General features: G+C 39.1%; 1 protein-coding gene across 1 annotated transcript in view; it reads right to left on the bottom strand.

Moving 5' to 3' along the window:
* Window positions 1-21,904, bottom strand: part of LOC128103813 (uncharacterized) — a gene marked incomplete at its 5' end in the record, with an annotated part of 276,502 nt that overhangs the window by 198,700 nt on the left and 55,898 nt on the right. Inside the window, 2 exons of the mRNA XM_052728456.1 lie at window positions 595-714; window positions 5,195-5,272. Of these exons, the coding sequence (XP_052584416.1) occupies window positions 595-714; window positions 5,195-5,272 (198 nt within the window). The remainder of the gene's footprint in view (window positions 1-594; window positions 715-5,194; window positions 5,273-21,904) is intronic.

Below are 21,904 nucleotides of genomic sequence, written 5' to 3'. Positions count from 1 at the left end.
ATGTGACATTTTGTGTTTTAGATTCATCTTCTGTAGTAATTTTGGAAATGTCATACAAACAAAGATTTTGTCATTTTCCGATGGAATTACTCTGCATGGTCGCCTAGCTGTCTCTGTGCCGGCTCTTGTGGTTGTTTCAAGTTAGCAAGCCATAAAGAATCTTTATCTCTCCGAAACACAGCAATTTGGAAGATAATCGAATGGTGACCAGGGGGCAGAAATGCCAGGCTGAGGAATTATACCACAATCTCTCTTGCATTTACAACCTCTGTCAAGCACATGTCAGGCAGAGTAGGAGAAGGGGAACGCAGATTCGTCAAATCTCAAGCCTGTGTCATTCACATGGTGGCAGGTACCATGTACAGCTGAGACTGAGTCCGGTCATATTGGTACCCTGTGATGAAGAATACCACAGATGTTTCCGTGGACAGCTTTTGGCCTGTGGTTTAGCATGGAATTAGCATCATAAACATTTAGTAAGACCTGCTTTCTCTGAAGAACCCCTTAGAAGGAGAAGAACAGGTAGAGATAGTCACACAATGGATGTCATCATCTGATATTTTGCATCAGGAGAAGCCAGTCGAGAGTGCTCACCTTGCAGCAAGCACCTTCTGCTCTTTGGGATTCTTCAGTTGCTTCTGGAAATGAGCACTGCTCCATGACACAGTCCTTTGTGTAAGGATTCCCATCCGCAGTGTACAGCTGACTTGGAGCAGCGGGTAGGAGAAGGAATTAAAAAGAAAGAAAAGATGTTGAAAGGGGACACGAAGAAAAGCTTTGCCTCTAGATTCACAATACAGTCTGATGTTCTCCTTAAGTATTTTCTTGGATTAAATAAGAATTATAAATGCCACATTGCAGGTGTTGCACTTGGTTCAAGCAATGTCTTTGAAGTACAGTCCCATAAAATATATGACATGCTATGTAAGCTACTGAGCTCCCAGCAATTAAAGGGTCAGTTGTTTCAGAAATAACCAAGAAGTCAAATGCAGTTGTCTTCCCTTATCTGAAAGAAATCAGCTCGGGGACTCCCTGTGAATGCCAGAATCTAAAGAGGTTCATGTCCCTTATATAATATGGCATAGTTAAAATATATGCACATATACCATACCTTTTCAATATTTGTTTTGTTTTAATTGTGTGTATACATACATACACATGCATATGCATGCCTGTGACTGCAGACTCTCTTGGAGATCAGAAGAGGGCATCAGATCCCCTGGAGCTAGAGTTACAGGTAGCTGAGTCACACCATGTAGGTGCTGGAAAGTGAACTCTGGTACTGTGCAAGCCCTCTCAAGCCCGTGAATGTCTTTCCAACCCTACTTCTTACCACATACTTAAATAATCTCTAGATCACTGGTTCTCAGTCTTCCTAATGCTGTAGCCCTTTAATATATTTCCTCATGTTGCGGTGACTCCCAACCCTAAAATTATTTTCAACTGCTTCTTTGTAAGTGTAATTTTGCTACTGTTATGAATTGTAATGTAAATATCTGTGTTTTCTGATGGTCTTAGATGACTCCTTTGAAAGAGTCATTTTGACCCCAGGGACTCATGACCTACAGGTTGAGAACCACTGCTCTAAAAGGTTTATTAATAAGACATTTAGTGAATGTAAACTTATATAAATAGCTGCTATACCACATTGTCTCTATAGTATACCAATAAGAGTGAACAGACATACTCAATATGGCTGAAGCCATCATAGATCTAACCACATTTTCCATCTATTAGCGCTTGATTGCATAGATGCAGAAACCATGGATGTGGAGGGCCGTCTGTATTTGATAAGATTTCTTGTCATTTAATTTTTTGCTAGCCATTCTTCTTTGATCAACAAATTGTTCATGAAACCTTGAGAAAAGCATTCATTGAAAATACATGCTTACTGATATGACACAAACATTTTCTGTCTTTAACACAAGGGCCAGAGATCAAGTTCTAATTCTCTCCTTAAAATGCTCTCTGGGTATTTGCCCTCTTATTAATAGTGTACTCAATTTATTCAAGACTGTTCTTCACTGTTGACTTTTTTGTTTGTTTGCTTCTCAAGTCCTGACATCATCTGCCTGCCTTCCCAAATGCATTTGAATTAAGAAGGATCTTATCTCCCACTTCTCCTGACTTAAGCTTAATTCCATCAGCAGGGCCATCTGTGACAATGACTGTACCCCCACCAGAGGAATAGCCTTTTGGGGTCTCACTGCTGATTCAGTCTCTGTGATACAAATTATCTCCCTTAATGTGGTTAGAGCTACATTGACACAGGGGTTCATTAGGACACCCATTTGCTGGCAATCCAATTTCAAATTAAATACACTTTGTTGTAAATTTTATTACTTTTAAACTACTGTATCTATTGTCTTTAATGGCCCTATTATACAGTTATGAAGGTAAACAGATTTCATTAGTAAACATCAAACATCCCATGTTAACCACAGTGAAATGGCTTCCCTCAGTTTATTTCTTTGTTTCTTTGGTAAGAATTGCAAGGCGTTCAGAAATATCCCCAAATTTTAACCTGAATAATTACATACTATATTCACTATTATCATCTGAGAGAAAGAAACAAGCAAAATAAATAAATAGAAGAAAATATGGTCCCTGGTAATAAGCCCACTTCCCCCCACCCCACCCCAATGAACAGTTTTCTAAAAGTATTTCCTGAAAGTTAAAAAGGAAGAAGCAGGTACCCAGAGACATTGTTGACTTAAGCTCCTGTACAGCAGTTGTGGTAAAGGTCAGAAGCCAGGAGCAGGCATGAGATCCTGTCTTCCTTGAGTCCTGTGGTGATTTAAATGAAAATGGCCGCATAGGCTCATAGGGAGTGGCACTCCTGGGTGGTGTGGCCTTATTGGAGGAAGTGTGTCACTGGGCATGGGCTTTGGGTTTCAGAAGCCCAAGCCAGGCCCAATGGCACTCTCTCTTCCTGCTGCCTCTGGATCTGTATATAGAACTCTCAGATCCTTCTCTAACACCATGTCTGCCTGCGTACTGCCATATTTCCCACCATGATGATAACAGACTAAGTCTCTGAAATGGTAAACCAGCCCCAATCAAAATAAAACCCTAAGACAAGTCCTAAGGTAGACCATCATTCCTGTCTTACCCTCTGATGGAGCATTATTAACTTTATGATAGAAATACAGCCATCCTCTGTATACCTGGGAGGGCAGGTTCTAAGACACTCCCCACCCAGATGCTGAGACCCAGAGATGCTCAAGAGCTTTATTTACAATGCTGTGCTATTTGCATAAAGCCTACATATATAAGATTCCTTATGGGTGAAGTTATTTCTACCTGACTTTCAATATTGAATATAATGCATTTTTTTATTCAAATAGCTCTGTGCTGTGTTGTTTAGAGACATGACAAGGGGAGACAAACAGCTGTATGTCTTCATTATATTTATTGGGTTTATTTATTTTTTAACAAATACTTCCTTTTATTATGAGTTATTTCATTTTAAATTTTGTATGTATGTGTGTGTGTGTATGTGTGTGTGTGTAGATATGGGTATGTATATGTGAGTGCAGTATCCCCAGAGCCCAGAAGAGGGTATAAGATCACCTAAATCTTGAGTTACAGGTGATTTTGAACCACCCAATGTTTTTAATGGGGACTAAACCTAAGCCTTCTCTGCAAGAGCAGTATTTGCTCTTTACCACTGAGCCATCTTTCCAGCTCCTACAAATAATTTCTATCTAAGGCTGGTTGAGTCTATAAATATGTTCACATTGCAGTTACAAAATTCTGGTTGTGTATGTGCTCAGCTGTGTATTATCAAAACTTTCCCACCCACCTACAGACTATATATAACCTCTGCAAAATACATGCTTCTACTCTTCATAACTAGACAGTTAAATTATTCATTTTAATACAAAGTGAAATTGACACTATACATATTGTTTTCTAACTTCTATTCTCTACTTTGCACATTACATGTGTATTTTTGCTACAACTAGATTTTTAGGCATCTCTGGTGTTTAATTCTGTCTACCACAATTTTTTTAAATTGTCCCTTATTGTTGGCTATTTATGTTAGTTCCTATTTTTGTTGTTAGCCTGGAATTAGCTATCTCCCATGTAAAGTCTTATAGACTTCCCTGGCAATTTCCATAGTACAAAGTCCTATCATTAGAAACACTGGGCACATAAGGGATGCTATTCCATTCTCCACTGGTCTTTAGTTGAGCATAGAAATGACACCTTAGTGATATATAATCCTAACTGCGCAGCCAGTGTCTCAGACACTACGTCATCTTCGCAGGGGACGGGCCCCACTCTGGTGCTTACCCTATTTGCACTTCCAGCGGAACACAAGGTAAGGGAGATCGTAGTGAAGAATGCACAGCAGTCTTCTCTGCATCACCACCACTGACTTTTTAACCAGGTAACTCTTCGTTGTGGAGGCTGCTCAATGCACTGCCAGGCTATTTAGTGGAATCCTGTCCTCTGCCCACTGAATACTCCTAGACAACCTAGCTAATGCCAGTTTCCATAATCAACATGTTACTAGATGTTGCCAAATGTTCCCTGGGGATGACATTGATCCTTGCTGAGAACCACTAATGTTCTCAGTATGATGCAGCATTGAGTGTTCAGCATGCTCAGAGAAACTCTTTCAGACATTCTCTATTTTTTACCTCAATCAACCCCCAGGATACCCAACAGGGTGTTATAATTCCTGCCTCACTGACAGGCAACTGATCCTGAAGTATGCTGACAGCCTTGTGAAAAGACACACAGGCAGGCAAATGCTCTGAAACTATCCCAGCTGAATGCTGACTCCTACCACATGCTTGCTCTGGCTACAGTGTGGTGAAGTGACTACTGTGCCCACATCTTGGAGGTTCCTATACTGACCCAAGAATCTGAATATTTCCTGAGAGATCAGTCATGGCTCTCAGCTACACCAGTAAGGCTAGAATACCTACCCTCCAACATCTTGGAGATGAAGAATACTGATCTATCCCAGGATGATATGAGAACATAGTTCCCCAAATCTTGACCCTCTAGTTGAATCAACCTAGAGATGCCTATCACCTGCAATCCATCCATACTTAATTCATAGGAACACACACACACACACACACACACACACACACACACACACACACACACACACACATGCACTACAAGGTATGAACTCTAGACATTAAGGAACATACTTTTCAAATGGTTTTCCCTCCTTCAAAAATGGTTTTCCCTCCTTCAAATATGACATGGGAATGTTCTGGCTGAGTCCTTTTCTTTCAAATTTTGAGTCCTGTGTGGAAGAAGAGAGAAATAAAAGCAAAGTTCATAAAAATCTATTTAGCACACACTTGAAGTATCTGTGGAGTAGCTAGACTTTCTCTAAGAACAGAATATGCCAATCCTCCAAAGTTATGATTCTCTAAAACAAATAAGAACAATGAATTCTTCCTAGGGTAGCCGCATTTTCATAAAACCTGATTTTCCTCACTCACATCATTGCTGCCTAGGAAAATACAGGGAGTAACAGACAGCATAACCGGAAGACAAACAGCTGATGGATACTAACAGAGACCCCCTTGTCTATTTCTACTCCTCACTAACCAAGAGCCAACCGCAACCCCATCATCCTCACACATCCCCCACTCCTTTTTTCTCTCTCCTTCTCACACCTTGCATTTTCTCTGAACATAGTGTTCACATGGTTTTACAACATATACATGGACATGTGACTAAAGTTATAGAACACTAGAGACATTACAGTACTTGACTCAAGTGCTTCATCATCCAACCCAGCCTGTTTGGGAAGCAAAAGGGAAACAATGACACGAGACCAATAAGCCTCACTTGAGCCTGTGTACATACAGAAGGCCTATTAATATCTGTGCAGATATAATAATAGTAACTCAACTGGGTGTACTCTATGAGGAGGATGGAGAGCTGGACACAGGTGTGAGTTGTTGGCTGGGATCACAGGTTCATGCACCTGTGAAATCCAGATTTTCATGCTCTTTCATGAAGTCTCAACATCTGGAAACAAGTGCCCATGGCTCTGCACCTATCCCACTAAACTTCTGGTTCCATGCTTTGAATTTTCCTTCTTTTAGTTTCTTTAACCCACTGGTTTATTATGACTCTCAATACATATTAATTACATGTGTTATTGAGTATCTGCCTGATATTTCCAATTTTTTTTTTTCATGAAAGTAGTATATCTCTGTCACTTGGTTTCTCATCCTGCTTCCTGCTGGTGAGTCTAAGGAGCCTGAGATATCTTCATCTGATGGTCCTTTTGGTCTTTTCAGTTGATAGCAGAGCCTCCTTGGCTTTGTGAGTCTTCTGTGGGTTTTATTGACAATGTTTTCCTTTGGCAGAGGTGAAAAGAAACATCTATGTCTAAGAGGGAAGACCTTCTGAACCTTGGATTTCTATGACAGGAGGTGTGATGTGTTCATCTCTCTAGAAATCCAGTAATGTTTGATTGAGAGGACATGGAAAGCCCTTCAGCCTTTCAGTGTGTCTTTGCTCTCCACAAACAGTACTCAAGGGCTTTGTTCTGATACTTCTGAGCCACAGTCTTCATTGATTTCTGTGTTGCTTGCTGTCTGAGAGGCCGAGAGTGTCACAACCTTCAAGGCTTAACTTGTTTTGTTTGACTACCTCTAGTTTATCTCTGTCTCATCAATTTTTCTACCAAAAGCAACGAGAATCTACCAAGCAGCACAAAACAGCCTCTGGTTTAGAACCTCACTGTTACGACTGCCTGTTTGCTAGGTACATTTTCCATTTTCCTCAGAACTGTAGGCAGCTGGCTGCCAGTCTCTCTGGCACACCCTCAGAAGGATTTTATTTTCTCCGTTTTACAGTGAAATTGTGTTCAGCTCCCCACACAGGAAGGCTTCACCCCACTTGGGGAAGACCACTAGGCTTCTTGTCACATTCTTCTTGAGGTAATTCAGCCCTTCACTCGTGTTATCCTAAAAGATCACTGTGCATCTCCAGGGGGATAGAGGACTTGGGTTTTGTGATAATGGTTTCCCAGTGTTAGAACCAACATCCAATTAGAGTCATTGCCCACAGTCCAAGCATAGTGAAGTCCAAGACCCAGGATTGCCTGAGACCAGAGACTGCAGGGACTCATATACATAGCTTTTTACCTATGCTCCTGCTGCACTGGAGATAAGCTAAAGATGGTATAAGTCCAATGATATGTATGAATGCAAAGGTCATCTCAGAACCCTTTATCTCATATAATTACTAAAAATGTTAATCAGAAGGGTCCACAAACATCCTTTAAAAAGGATTAGAAATTCAGAAGTCTATAAATTGTTAGTAAAGAGAAGAGATTTTACCAGGATCTTACATATATATATATATATATATATATATATATATATATATATATATATAATCATCTGTACATTAAAATTCCATATATCACACTTGGTAAATTCTCAGTAACAAAATTAAATTATTAAATATTAAAATGGCCTTGGAATTCACTGTCAAATCTTCAATGTCTTCAAATAATATAAATATTTACATGAGTTATGTCACCAATTTTACATGAAATATTTTCTATGGTCATAAAGCATTTTAATGTTTTTTTCTAAAGAATTATACATAATTTAAGTATATACTTACCACTAAGGTTGACATAGTAAACCTTTATATATCAATCATGCATACATATTATTCTTGCATATGCCAAATTTATATATGTGTGGTATAATTAATAACTCTACTTTGGTTATTGAAATAAATGCCATTGAATTAAATTCAAAGTTAAAGTTTTAAGTAATGAGAAATAACAAAATATTCTTTAATTTTTTTTTACTTTTTTGAGATTATAATATAATTACATTTTTTTCACTTCCCTTTCCTCCTTCCACAACTTCTCATATACTCTTCCTTGCTTGCTCTCAAAGTCATGGCCTCTTTTTCATTAATTTCTGTTACATACACACTGCTACCTGTATGTATGTTTGCAGGGCTGATATTGGTATTAGATAAGCAATTTGTGTGCTCTTCCTGGATAAGACTATTCCTCCCATTCCTTAGTTGCCTGTACTTTTTTGTGTAGGACTGAAGCCTCCTGGGCTTTGCCCACCCACATTAGCATGTCTATCAATTTCATCCTTGTTCCACTATGTTTAGGCAGGCATGTTGGAGAGACTTTATGAGTGTAGCTTCTGATATTCTGAGTAGACATAATCTCATAGCAAATTATCTGTTCCTCTGGCTCTTACAATCTTTCAAGAGAAGAATGGATAAAAGAAAAATGTGGTACATTTACACAGTGGAGTATTACTCAGCTGTTAAAAAAATGACAACATGAAATTTGCAGGCAAATGGATGGAATTAGAAAAATCATCCTAATTGATGTAATCCAGACCCACAAAGATAATACGGTATGTATTTACTTTTATGTGAATAGTAGATATAGAGAAAGGGACTAGGTGGGAAAGATGTGGATCTCCCTAGAAGGAAGAAGCAGAATAGGTTTTATGGGTAGACTGGGGACTGGGCAGGAGTCGAATGGGAGGATCAAGTGAGGAAAGAAGGGGAGACAGATTCGAAGGAAGGAATGTGGGGAGAGACAACTAGAATTAAGGGGCATCTGAGGGTTAGTATGGAAACCTAGTGCAGAGAAACTTCCTAAAATATATGAAGATGATCTTAATGAAGTCTCCAAATAATGGGGGAGATAGAGTTTCAAATGACCAGCTCTTGGCACCAAATGAAACTTGTAATACCAGCACTAGGTTATATCTAATTGAGTTGTTGGCAGAAAGGATCTCATGGAAATCGACAAACAACCCAGACTATTGCCAAGACAATAGGTTGCTCTCCACAAACTGACAGCAAGACCCCATTGCTGAACACATTATACAACTCACTGAACATGGAGATGTTGAGTTGGTGCCTACATAGAGTCTTCACCCCTACATTTCATTGTCTTTGGTTCAAGAACATACTCTGCATGGTATCAAAAGAGAATGTATACACCAAGTCAGCCACACAACTTTTATCTACAATGATGTACTACCTGCAAAATATACTAGGGCAATGGTGGTACAAATATTGTGGGAGTAACCAACCAATACCTGATATCACTTCATGAGATGGAACCCACATCTGGTACTCCTTAGGTGACTAAGAACCAGAGACTAGATAGCTCGGAGATCTAGGGTTAAACCAAGTAAATACTGGTCTTTAAAATACAGTGATAAAATGACTCCTAGCCAACTTGAGATCCAAGCACATTTCCAAGTGTTTTATCCACCCCACACTATAAACATAGTCTACTAACATGCAAAACCAGCCATGCACAGGTGATATCAAGATCTGCATCCAGCATTAGAAGTAGCTGGGATGCTGTAGACTATGGCTTCAGTGATCTCCAAGGGCCTGTGTGGCTAAACACTGTGAAATAAATATGGGGAGTAAATTTACTAGGCAACCTGGTGTAAGCAGAGTCCAGAGATGCCCTTTTCAAGAGAACATCTTTCAAGTAAGTTTACCACTTCAAACCCTGAGCCTATGTGTTGGAGTCTGTATACTTCCTGAGAGTCCCTCATGGATCCTTCCTGTTACCCTTATGTAAAGTACTCAGCTCCTTTGTAATACTGATATTTTCTTCAGAAACCATGCTTTATTGGCTGGGGAGATAGATTGGTAGGTAGAGTACTTGCTAAGAAGGCATGATGACCTGACTTTGGATTCCTAGCACCTCCACTGTCTTAGTTAGGGTTTCTATTGCTGTGACAAAACACCATGATCAAAAATCAAATTGGGGGAGGAAAGGGTGTATTTGACATATATTTCAGCACTGCTGTTCATCACTGAGGGGTGTTGGGATAGGAACTCAAACAAGGCAGGATCCTGGAAACAGGAGCTAATGCAGAGGCCATGGAGGGGAGCTGCTTACTGGCTTGCTTCCCCTAGGTTTCTCAGCCTGTTTTTATGTAACCCAGGACCATCAGCCCAGGGATGGCACCACCCACCATGGGCTAGGCCCCCTCACATTGATCACTAATTGAGAAAATGCCTTACAGCTAGATCTCATGGAGGCATTTCCTCAGCTGAGGCTCCTTTTGCTCTGATGACTCTAACTTGTGTCAAGTTGATATACAAAATTACCCAGTACATCCACAAAAAGCCAGACATAGTACTCTATGCCTGTAATCCCAGTGCTGGAGGTACAGAGACAGAGGATCTCTGGGACTTGTTAGTCAGCTCTTGTAGCAGAATCACTGAGCTCCAGGTTCAATGAGAAACCTTGTCTCAAAAAAATAATGTGGAGAGTAATTGAGGAAAACACTCAAAGTCAAACTTTGGCCTCCATATGATACCCACACACACACATATCCACCCCATATACATAGGCACCCAAATACATCTCATACAAAAAAGAAAGACAATGTAAAATTAGAAACAATGTTTTGTAGCCTAAACTTTATAACAATTTGTCAGACCAAGTTACAGAGGTCTTCTTCTGCTCTGCTTCTTGCTCCTAATTTGCACTACAAACTTGGCTAGGAATTGGTAGAAAGAATGACATTATTGTAAAGATGAACTGCCTTGCAAGTTCCTCATCCAAATTAATTAGCCCATCACTCAGCATCAACTTAGCATCCCCTGAATTCTCAAGGCAAGGACAAATTATAGATAAATTATTTTCTACAATTTAATGCAAATGACCTATATTCCCAAACAAGCCCCCATCTCCGTTTGAAACCTAAAGACCACAGTCTTTACTATCAATCATACCAGAATTCCAGTCTTCTGAGTTATGACCAGAACTATTCATTAAGCTTAAATCATATCCATCTATAGCTTTTCTATCTCGCATCTCTAAATTTTTCAGATTTCTTGCACAAACTACTTATAAAGCTTTTGAATTGTTTTCGGGAATACTCACAGCAACAATTCCACATTTGGTGCCAATTTTCTTGGCCAGTCAGACTTTCTGTCACTGTGGCAACACAGCATAAGCACCATAAGGAGAAATATTTACTTTGGCATATAGTCTCAGGGGTTTCTGTTTCTGTCGGGGATAGTGTGCCAGCCCAGAGTAGCTCATTTCATAGCATGCAGAAAGCAGAGAGAGAATGCTTGCTCTGGCTGTATCTGGCATTTTCCTCTTCCCTCTTGGATCCCAGCCTATGGGATGGTGCTACTCCTTTTAAAGGTGGGTCAGTCTTCTCTGGAAACGCCTTCATAGCCACGCCCAGTGATGTGCTTTACTTACCTCCGGCATTTCTCAATCCAACCAATTTGAGAAGAAATATTAATTATTAGATATAAGATTTGTGCTATATAATTAAGAGCCCTAACAAAATAATTTAGATTGAACAATCAACCTTAGATAGTCTCAATATTTTTTTAAATATGTGATAGAATGAAGAAACAAATGAAGCAGATACACAAAATCCTCCATGCGGGACTTACATCACGACAGGAATTACCTGGCACATAGTATCTATGATCCTACTTCCTAGTGTTGATTTTTATTAGCCTTTACTTAAAAAAAATAGCAAAAAAAAGCATCAAAACTCCAAATTAATTAACTAAAATATATAAAGAAATGTTATACATTAGTTCATACCATGCAAGTTATCTTTAGTTTGCCTTTCATTCTTAGTTAGGGTTTCTATTGTTGTGAAGAGACACCATGACCCTGGCAACTCTTAAAAGAAAAACATTTAATTGGGGTGGCTTACATTTCAGAGGCTTAGTGCATTATCATCATGGTGCAACATGGTGGCATGCAGGAAGATATGGTGCTGGAGGTGAGAGTTCTTACATTTTGAGCCAAAGGCAACAGGAAGTGGTCTGTCTCACTGGGCATGACTTCAGCATATGTGAGACCTCAAAGCCTGCCTTCACTGTGACACACTTCCTCCAACAAGAACACACCTACTTCAACATGGCCACACTTCCTAATAATGCTATTCCCTTTGGGGGCAATTTTCTTTCAAACCATCACACATGCCATACTATACTGCCCTTGGAGTTAATGAAGATCACATCCCAGAACGAAGAAAGGATATTTTCATCAGTCAGTTTTGCACAATATAATATAAGCACAAAATACCTTGTGCTTATAAAGAAAGATTTGGTTTAAATCACAGTTTTGGAGTTCTAAAGGCCAACATCTCTTCAGCTGTTGACAAGACTTCTATTAGCTGCATTACAGGTCACAGAAGTGGGAAAAGACAACATCCACATGCAGAAATGTTCACAACAGTAGGGCAGATTGGCTTTCTAACAATCCACTCTTACAGTACTACCCTATTCCCAAGAAAGCTGCAACTCTAGTGGATAACACTAGATCCAACCCTAATCTATCCCTGTGATGGTACCCTATGTTCTAATTGCCTCTTAACCAGTTTCATATCTCAGAGGCTTCACCACTACCCAGAATCTGGATATCCAGCATCCTTTGCATGAACCTTTGGGATTTCAGTTAAACAACAGCCTAATTACAGCAGCGATCTATCAGTACATACAGGAATATGCAAAAAGATATAGACCAAGAAAATACATAATTGTAATGTGATTCTCAAAAATGTATAATCAGATACAAAAATAATAATTTGAGGTGGCATAGAGAGGTGTGAAACCTAAGGATTGATGAGAACATTATATAATAAGCTCATGAAACTGCACTCCTGACAGATTTCCCCAAATTTATTGAATCTTTAAGCTATTTTTAAATAACTGCTTTATGGGACATACCTTAAAGCACAAAAGGAAAAAATATGTTTCTAATGTTAAACATAAAGTCACGCTTTCTGCCTTTCAACTAAATAATGTAACTACCAATGACCTAATGCCATCCGAACTGTTTCTCCACATATCCTGTCTTGTTTTATAGAAACAGTATCAGGGAAAACAAAATGAAATATTCAAAGATGAATAATTGCTTCCAGGAGGAAGCAGTGGTCAAGTGTGTCTATAGGATGTCTGTGGCACAGCTAATCCAGTCAGTATGTCAGGCCAGCTTGCTGGACAGAAGAACAGCTGCAGTATATGCTTCTGATCGGGTACCACTAGACAAACATGTGGTAAAGGATATTTAAGGGCAAATTGGGGAAGTTGGAGCACAAACTGAATACTACATAAAATGACTATGAATTTTATTAACTATGTTGATGTTTTTTGGGGTTGGGTTCTTATGCATAAGGAAGTCTAAGCTTTTGGATTTACTCTGCATGCTTTTTATAAAACTAACAGCCATTCATGAGCTCCCCCTCTTCTGGAAATACCCAGAAGTTTCTTATTAAGCAGCTACAGGGACCTCCTCCAAGGCCAGCAGTAGAACAAGTTAGGGGAAATGGGAACCAGGCAGAGAAATATAAATATTTTATTTTCAACTTAACCTTTGGGAATATATTTTTTAAAGTAAGGTAGAGTATTTGGGCATGGAATATTCAGTCAGGGAGTCACATATCTTTACTTCTCAATCCTCACCCTGCAGTTGAACATCTTTCCTCCAGTCATGCTTTCTTTTGTTTCTTCCTGTGCATTTCTGTAAGGTGGCTATGCTGGATCAATTCTCTCTTCTAAATTCCATGTACCCCCAAAGAAGGAAAAACCTGTAGCATAGAACCTATGTGTGCCTTTGGAATACTGTATACGTTTGTTTCCATTCCATTTTTGTTTGAGATAGGGTCACTCACTGTAGTCAGAGATATCTTCTGCCTCAGTTCCACAAGCTGGGATTGCAAGCATGCACCGCCATGCTCTCTCTAGACTATTTTTCTAAACTTCATTTCATTAAAATTTCATCAAAAGAAGAATTAAACACCACAGTTTTGAACATAGGTTTTGCAAACATATTTTGTTGATAGATGCAATCTTCTTTCAAAGTGAATGGAAAACTAGACAGAGGGGGAAAAACCATCACAGAAGTCACCAAGGGGCTGTAACAAAGTCCCACCACCTTAGCGAAGCTGCTGTAGTCGCAAAGTCCGACTGAGTAATGCAATGGGATAGAACCACCACTGGTCATTTCCTTACCTAACTAGAAAAAGAGGTCAAAGACTTAGGATTTCAGGTTCTTTACAAAAAGTATCCATATCCTTTTTTTTATGTAGGATATGATTTCAACTGAAAATTCTAAAATATTAATTATTCACTGCATTCCACAAACTTCCTACTTTCAGGTCACAAATGATCAACGTTGGTTATGCAAATTTCAGCTTAGGGGTAGTAAAGGGATAACAATATACATTTAAAAAAGATCTTTTATAGGTTATTTCCACTAAAAGAGGTAAAAATAAGGAAAATGTATGAAGTAGCTTTATTGACATTTACTAATTTTTGCTCCAAGAACAGCATATACATGGGAATTTACAAACATACAGGTTATTAACTTTTGGCACTATGTATACTCATGACACTTAAGTTATTCATCTTAAGGAAGAATTAGTATTTCTATTCTAATAATGAATGTGGATCTTTGTTAGGGATGAGCAAATTCATAGCCCACCTTATGTATATAAACTATTGAAAAGTTTACTATACAACAAGAATCATCAAGAAGTTTCATGTGTGGGGAACTTCTCTTGAAATAATAGAACCACAAGTGCAAGTATCAACAGAAGAATCAACATATACTATTCAAATAACACATAAAAATGCTTTAGCAATTATGTCAAAGAGCCAAGTAAAACCCCAGGGCAGTTGTTCTCAACCTGTGGTTTGCGACCCCTTTGTGGGTCAAACAACCCTTTCACAGAAGTCACATGCCAGATATTCTGTATAAAAGACATTCATATTATGATTCCTAATAGTATCAAAATTACAGTTATGAAGTAGCAACAAAAATAATTTTATGGTTAGGGGACACCACCATGAGGAACTGTGTTAAATGGTTACAGCATTAGGAAGGTTGAGAACCACTGTCACAGAGGGATCCTCTGGCATCTGAACTGAATAGGTAAAAATCTCTTTAGGAAATAGTGACATTACACCTATCTCCACCACTAAGTCATTCAATGCTCTAATTTCATATAAAATTATTTTCATTTTAGGTACTTAATAAATGGTTCTTCTTTGGTATTAATTTAAAACATATGCAAGTACCTATTATGTAGGGAGCAAGTCTTCGTTTATAAGAAAATTATGACTAAAGCAGAGCCACAAAAATATATTTGAGTAATGGTATAACATTGTACAGGATTAAATGCCGAATCGGTAGGAGTTGGTAGGAATTTCCTTACTAATACAGATACTAGGCTATTATATAGCTTAATAGCTAAAACTTTTAATATTCCATCATAATTTATTAGACTTGTTGTACAATATAATATGATATGGATTATGTCCCCTTTACTGATTAGAATACTGATGTCTAAGAAGTTAGGTGAATTGTCTGAGGTGGCATACATCACAACAGCTATTGCCATTCTTTTTGGTTACCCCTAAAATCTGATGGTGAGACTCTATTGCTAAAGACACCCCATACTTAAGTTACAACACAAGGAAAAATTAAGTGGGTACTGGCCTCAAAGTTCATCCCTACTGGCTAGCTTTCATGATGCTGAAAGGTACTGTGTATACTATGGGAAGAGAAAAAGCAATCATCAGTCTTACTCATCTGAGAAACCTGTGAGCTATGACAGCAACCAGCCGGGCAGGGTACGCCTGTTGACACAATCATAGAAATAATGTTAAGGGAGTAATGAGGCCCATTCTGACTGTATTTGGGACCTGCTCTATAAGACAGAACTCATGTTGTTGGCATGGCATGACATTGGAGTCAAGAACCTGTGACAAGATAGGTCATAGGGGCTGGGGGAGAACCTACTACTATTATTCTGCTAAATGAGTGTAGGATTAAACTGACTCTTACTGATTTATTCTTTAGACTCTTAGGTTAGTGCATCTCTCAATCTTCATCAGAGAAGCTTCTTTTAGCTGTAGATAACAACACAGAAACCCAAAACTGGTATGCATGAAGAGAATAAGAGATTGCTGAGAATTTAGCCCTAAATGGGTTGTGTATGTCACACTCTCTTGGGATCACCTGAGCAAAAAGGCAGCAGAAATATTAGAAGAGTCAGAGGTATGGAGGACTGCAACAAAATAGTGTTTTCTGGACACAACAAGGCAGTTGTACACATGAGCTCAGCCATTGTAACAGTATATACAATATTAAGCTAGAAAAAATCCTAAATGGAGGGAGGAAGTGAGCACACAGTCCCATACCTCACTGAGGAGTTATTGACAATAGGTGGCCACTAGGAGAAAGTAATTTTTCTTTAAGAACATGATCCCTGAGAGGCTATTCAGGTTCCAATAAACCCTCACCCATGCCTATACCAGCAATTGAGTTGACTCCATGGGTTTAACAAAACAACATAGGAAGTTGGCAGGGCATATTGGGTCTACCAGTTCCACAAAACAAGCACTACTAGCCATGAAGGAAAAGATGGGCCCATATGAGCAGGTGATGACTTCATCCCACTCTTCTCATTAAGAGAGAGATCAGACAAATGAAAATTCAACAAAGAAACCACACTGCAATAGCACCATAGATCATAAGGCCTTAATAAGCATCTACATTCTGCTAAATGTTCCATTCAACAGCTCTGGAGCAAACACCCTTCTCAGCAGCCCAAGAGATGTTCCTAAAAGACAGCATCTTTAAAACCACAATGCAAGTCTTAGCAACTACAAAAGAATCGGAATAACTCTCATAGTCCGTTACATTACAGGGGAATAAAATGAGAAATCGATAGCGAGGAAAATATCAAACTACATAAATGCATGGGAGCTGAATAAAACATTCATAAACAGTAGGCTCTTGAAGAAACTAGAGAGGAACTATAAAAATTCCTAGAAGAAAATACAGTGATGGGAGTATTTGAGTGTTAAACAACAAAGACAAGTGTAAGATGAAGGTCTAAGGCTGTCAGTGCTTACATGAAAAAAATCAGAAAATCTCAGATAATTAACTGAATCGTGTACCTAAAGGCCTTAGAAAAGTAAGAACAAGCAAAATTCAAAATCAGTAGACGAAGAGCAAACAAGGAGGACTGGGACAGAAATTGGAGAAAAGGAGAATAAAAGAACAATACGAAGATTCGATAGAACAATAGATGATTCCCTCAAAACACAAAACAGACCTACCCTTTGCTAAGCTAACCAAAAGAGAAGAGATATGAAACAATGGAATTAAATATGAAGAATGGAGCATTACAACAAATACAGATGAAATAGAGAGGCTCATTAGGGAGTATTCTGAAAACCCATGATCCACAAAGCTAGAAAATCTCAAAGAAAAAGATAAACTCTGAGACATATATACTCTACAAAGTTCATTCAGTAGGAGATTATATATATATATATATATATATATATATATATATATATATATATATATATATATAATTTAAAAAGATGTATAGCACACACCAAGATTGAAGCAATAAGTCTCCCAAGAAAGCAAAGGCCAGGGTGGGACAGAAAACCTGCTGGATTCCATCACACTTTCCAAGAACAAACGTCGGTGCTCTTGGAGTTATTCCACAAACAGGGAGGAAGCACACACCAGGAGCTCAGTCTGCAGTACCAGCAATATCCTGATGCCAAAATCAAACCACGACACAACAACCAAAACTAGAGACCAATTTCTCTGGTTAGCATAGATGTAGAATTCTCAACTAAGAGCAGGTAAACAGAACTGAACAACACACTTGAAATAGCACACACAATTACCAAGTTGATTTGATTCCAGGGATGCAAAGGTAATTCGACAGATGCCAATCAAAAAATTTAATACAGCACTTAAGCCCAGGGGTAGAAATTATAGGGTCATTGGAAATGGATGCACAAAAGACCTTGATAAGCCTCATTTTCTTCATGATAAAATCGCTAAAGAAACTAGGAATACAAGAGACACACCTCAGCATACATAGCAACGGCTGTACATAACAAAATTAGAGCAGCATTACACTGAATGGGGAAAGTGAAAGCATCTCCCTCAAAATCAAGGAGATTTGGTGCCTGAGAGCAGCCACTCTTAAAACATTACAGTGTGTGAAGCTCTGACTGCATAAGAAGGCAAGAGAAAGAAAGGAAAGGGAAAGAAAATGGAAAAGAAAGGAGTTGACAGATCCCTTTTTGAAGATAGCATGATCCTTCAAGTGTGCTACAAACTTGGGACTGGAGAGATGGCTCACCAATCAAGAGTGCTTGCTGTTTTTTTCAGAGGAAGAGAGTTCAAATCCCAGCACGCAGATCAGACAGCTCACAACTGCCTGTAACTCCAACTCCAGGGGATCCGATGGCCTCTTCCAGTCTCCATAGGTACAGAACACATATGCACAGGCACACAGTAATAAAAATAAAGTGATTTTTTTAAACCAAATAAATAAATAGACCCTCTAAAACTATTAAATATGATAAACACTGTCAGCAATGAGACAGAATATGCAATCAAAGACCAAAAATCAATAGCTTTTCCACTACCAACAACAAAGATATGGAGAAAGAAATCAGGAAAACAACCCCATTCACAGTAAATTTAAAAAAAGTTTAGTAATAAATCTAAGCAAGGAGATGAACAACCCTTGCAATTAAAGCTTTAAGAGCTGAGGAAAGAGATAAAGACTTAGAACATGGAGATAGAACATCTCATATTCCGGGGCTTACAAAATTAATAGTGAACTCAGCTACATTTCTGAAAGCCATTTACATACAGGGTCGACTCAAGAACTTTAAAATTCATGTGGAAGTCCAAAAGTCCTGGAGTATCCACAGAAATCCTAAGCAGAAATAGCAATGCTGCAGATATTTCATCTCAGATCACATTAGAGATGTGGCAATGTAAGCACCAAGCAGAATAGAGGACCCACAACGCTGTATGAGCAAGAGTAGCAATGGCCCAAGTTGTTCGATTGTTATGAGAAGTCATAATTGCTATGTATGCTGAAAGAAAAAAATAAAATGACATTGTCAGAGAAAAGGAAGGAAGAATAAGGCAAAAAAGGTGAACACACTCCACAAAAGCAAACTCAAAACTATGTACTGGGGGCGGAGAGCATATTAGGTTGGATACTTTTTGCCTAAGTATACTTTTTAAGGAGACCATCCCTCCCCTACTAAACTTTGCACTTAAAAGGCTGAGTTGTCACACCCTCAATTTCTGGGACATGTGATCCAAAATGAGAAAACCAGAAAATGCTCAAGTTGGTTCTCAAAGAGGACTTCAGGTGTAGACCATCTGAGCTGTGATATTAACCAGACAGAAGCACAAACCTTTGAAATAGGAGTCCAAAAAAATTAATCATGTATGAATTTTAATAACCTAAAAATATTTGTTATCCACTCCTCTAGGAATTCAGTATCTGTCTGTTTGGCAGGACACTCACTGGGTGCTGAGAAATTTGGAACATAAACTCAAAAAACAGATGAAATGTGGTCCCAAGGAGGTTCTTCCTGGTTCTGTTTGGGCTCTCTCTTGGCTTCAAGGTGGGGAGCCATGGTTGCAGGGGTCATGTGTTGATAAGGAAATAACCTGGTATATATGAGGCAGCCATTTCTAGACTCTGATGCTTTAGCCTTGTGTCTCTACGCCCTTTTCACCTCTGTCGAGGGTCTCCATGCCTAGTTCTCTGTTTTCACCATTAATTTCATAAAAGTAAAACATCTGCCAAGCTTCTGCATGGTGTGGGTTCCAGAAAGCTGACAAACTACTTTTAGTTTCCATCTCGTGATTACTGTTTTCCCAGACATTGAACGACTTTTCTTCCCCTAGTTGCTAAAAGAAAAACTACCCTAACACAATTTAATCGCGTTTATTTGAGCAATAAAAATATTCTAAAACCAGGCAGTATTCCAGACTGCAGATGCTTCAGGCTGGGTTCATCTCATAAGCAGAATGATTGAATATTACATACAGAGATCACCTAACTGGTGATATCTGGCATTTGCCATGGTGGAGACTAATTTGACAGCCTTCTACATGGGATTGGTTGAAATGGCAGTGATTTTGATAGGCTGAGGTGACAGCCATTGCAGTTGGCAGAAACTGGGTAGCTTAGCTACAAGTGTAGACTCCATTTACAACCTGCTTGCACACCAAACCAGGCTGTACTTCACCAGGTATGGGAGGCCCTTTGCACTAACTTACTGAGCATCTATGGAAGATGGTTTAAGCTAATTTATTCTGAAGCAGTAATATAATTATAAATAGCCAATAGTTGATTTGTTGGGTGTAGTCTGCTATGCTATCATCTGTCACATTTCCTTAAGCTTTATATGCCTCCGGTAGAGCATGTACCAAATCTATATTGGGATGTATTAACAACAGACCTGGTATACTAACTGTACTCAATGCATTCCTTTAGTTCTAATTCCTCAATGTGATAAACCATTTGATCTAGAACCACAGGATCAGAGAATATCTGTGTTTATATTCTTTTGAAGATTTAATTGAATGGCCATCTTTTGAGACAACATGTGTTGGTTAGCTTTAATTGTCAACTCGACACAACCTTAATGAGAGTCTCATGGGTAATTGTCTAGTGTTGCAGGCTTTCTTAGACTGCCACCCTCAAATCATGACATGGAGACTTATTATTAATTATGAATGCTCAGCCTTAGCTTAGGCTTGTTTCTAGATAGCTTTTTAACTTAAACTAACACATTTCTATTAATCTATTCATGTGCTTCTCCGAGGTCTGTTTACCTCATCTACATATGTCCATCCTGCTTTTCTGCTTCTTCTGTGTCTGGCTGACTGACCCCCAACTGACTGGCTGGCTCCCCTTTTCTTTCTGCCCACCAGCCCCACCTATCCCTCCTCTCCCTAGCTATTGATCATTCATTCGCTTTATATCTTTACATAGGTAAACAAATGCAGCATAAACAAATGCAACATATCTTTACATAGTTTGTTGGAGCCCATTTAGGCTTTATCCAGCAGGTCTGCATAGAAAGAATGATTGGACCATAGGCTCGAGTACCAGATGACTGAGATGGTCTGCACTTGGCTGTGCTGGAGGGAAGTCTTTTGTCCCACCCCTTGGCATTCCTTTAAAAACCCTAGAACAGAGGCAGTCAGGGCCCGACGGATTAGGATCCAGGCCCTCTTGAGACTATCTTGTATTTTCTATCTGCTTCACTTCCCTCTATACTTCTAACTAAGTATATTCCTGCCACTTCTACTCAAGAGTATTCTGGGGAAATGTGGGGGTGTGATGGCCCCCCCACAATAGTTAAACAATTATTTTTCAACACAAACAAATGCCACACATCTTTACATTGTAGCTAGAGTTTTCCTGCCTGGCCCACAGTCAGGACAAATCTCTCTCACCCGCCAGTCCCACAGACACTCAGACCCGACCAAGTAAACACAGAGACTTATACTGGTTACAAACTGTATGGCCGTGGCAGGCTTCTTGCTAACTGTTCTTACAGCTTAAATTAATCCATTTCCATTAATCTATACCTTGCCACATGGCTCGTGGCTTACCGGTATCTTCACATTCTGTTTCTCATCGTGGCAGCTGGCAGCGTCTCTCTCACCCAGCTTCCTGTTCTCTCAATTCTCCTCTCTGTTAGTCCCGCCTATACTTCCTGCCTGGCCACTGACCAATCAGTGATTTATTTATTGACCAATCAGCAACACATTTGACATACAGACCATCCCACAGCACTTCCCCTTTTCTTTTCTTAAAAAGGAAGGTTTTAACCTTTACACATCTCCAAAGTCAGCTTGGTATATTTGGGAATTTGGGCGTAGCTTCTCTTACTACTTCCTGCTGGAGGGGGGCGCTGTATCTTCTGGGGAAACAGAAAATTTTAGGATCATGGAGTAGTCCGTGAGGCTGTATCGTCTGAGCCAGTTGCCTTGAAACCATTCTGGATGTTGGATCATCTGGGCCTTGGTGTCACCTTTCAGGGG

Source organism: Peromyscus californicus, unplaced genomic scaffold (genome assembly GCF_007827085.1).
Source record: "Peromyscus californicus insignis strain IS unplaced genomic scaffold, ASM782708v3 Scaffold_8__1_contigs__length_139910024, whole genome shotgun sequence".
NCBI lineage: Eukaryota > Metazoa > Chordata > Mammalia > Rodentia > Cricetidae > Peromyscus > Peromyscus californicus.
This window is presented reverse-complemented; position numbering and strand designations above follow the sequence as displayed.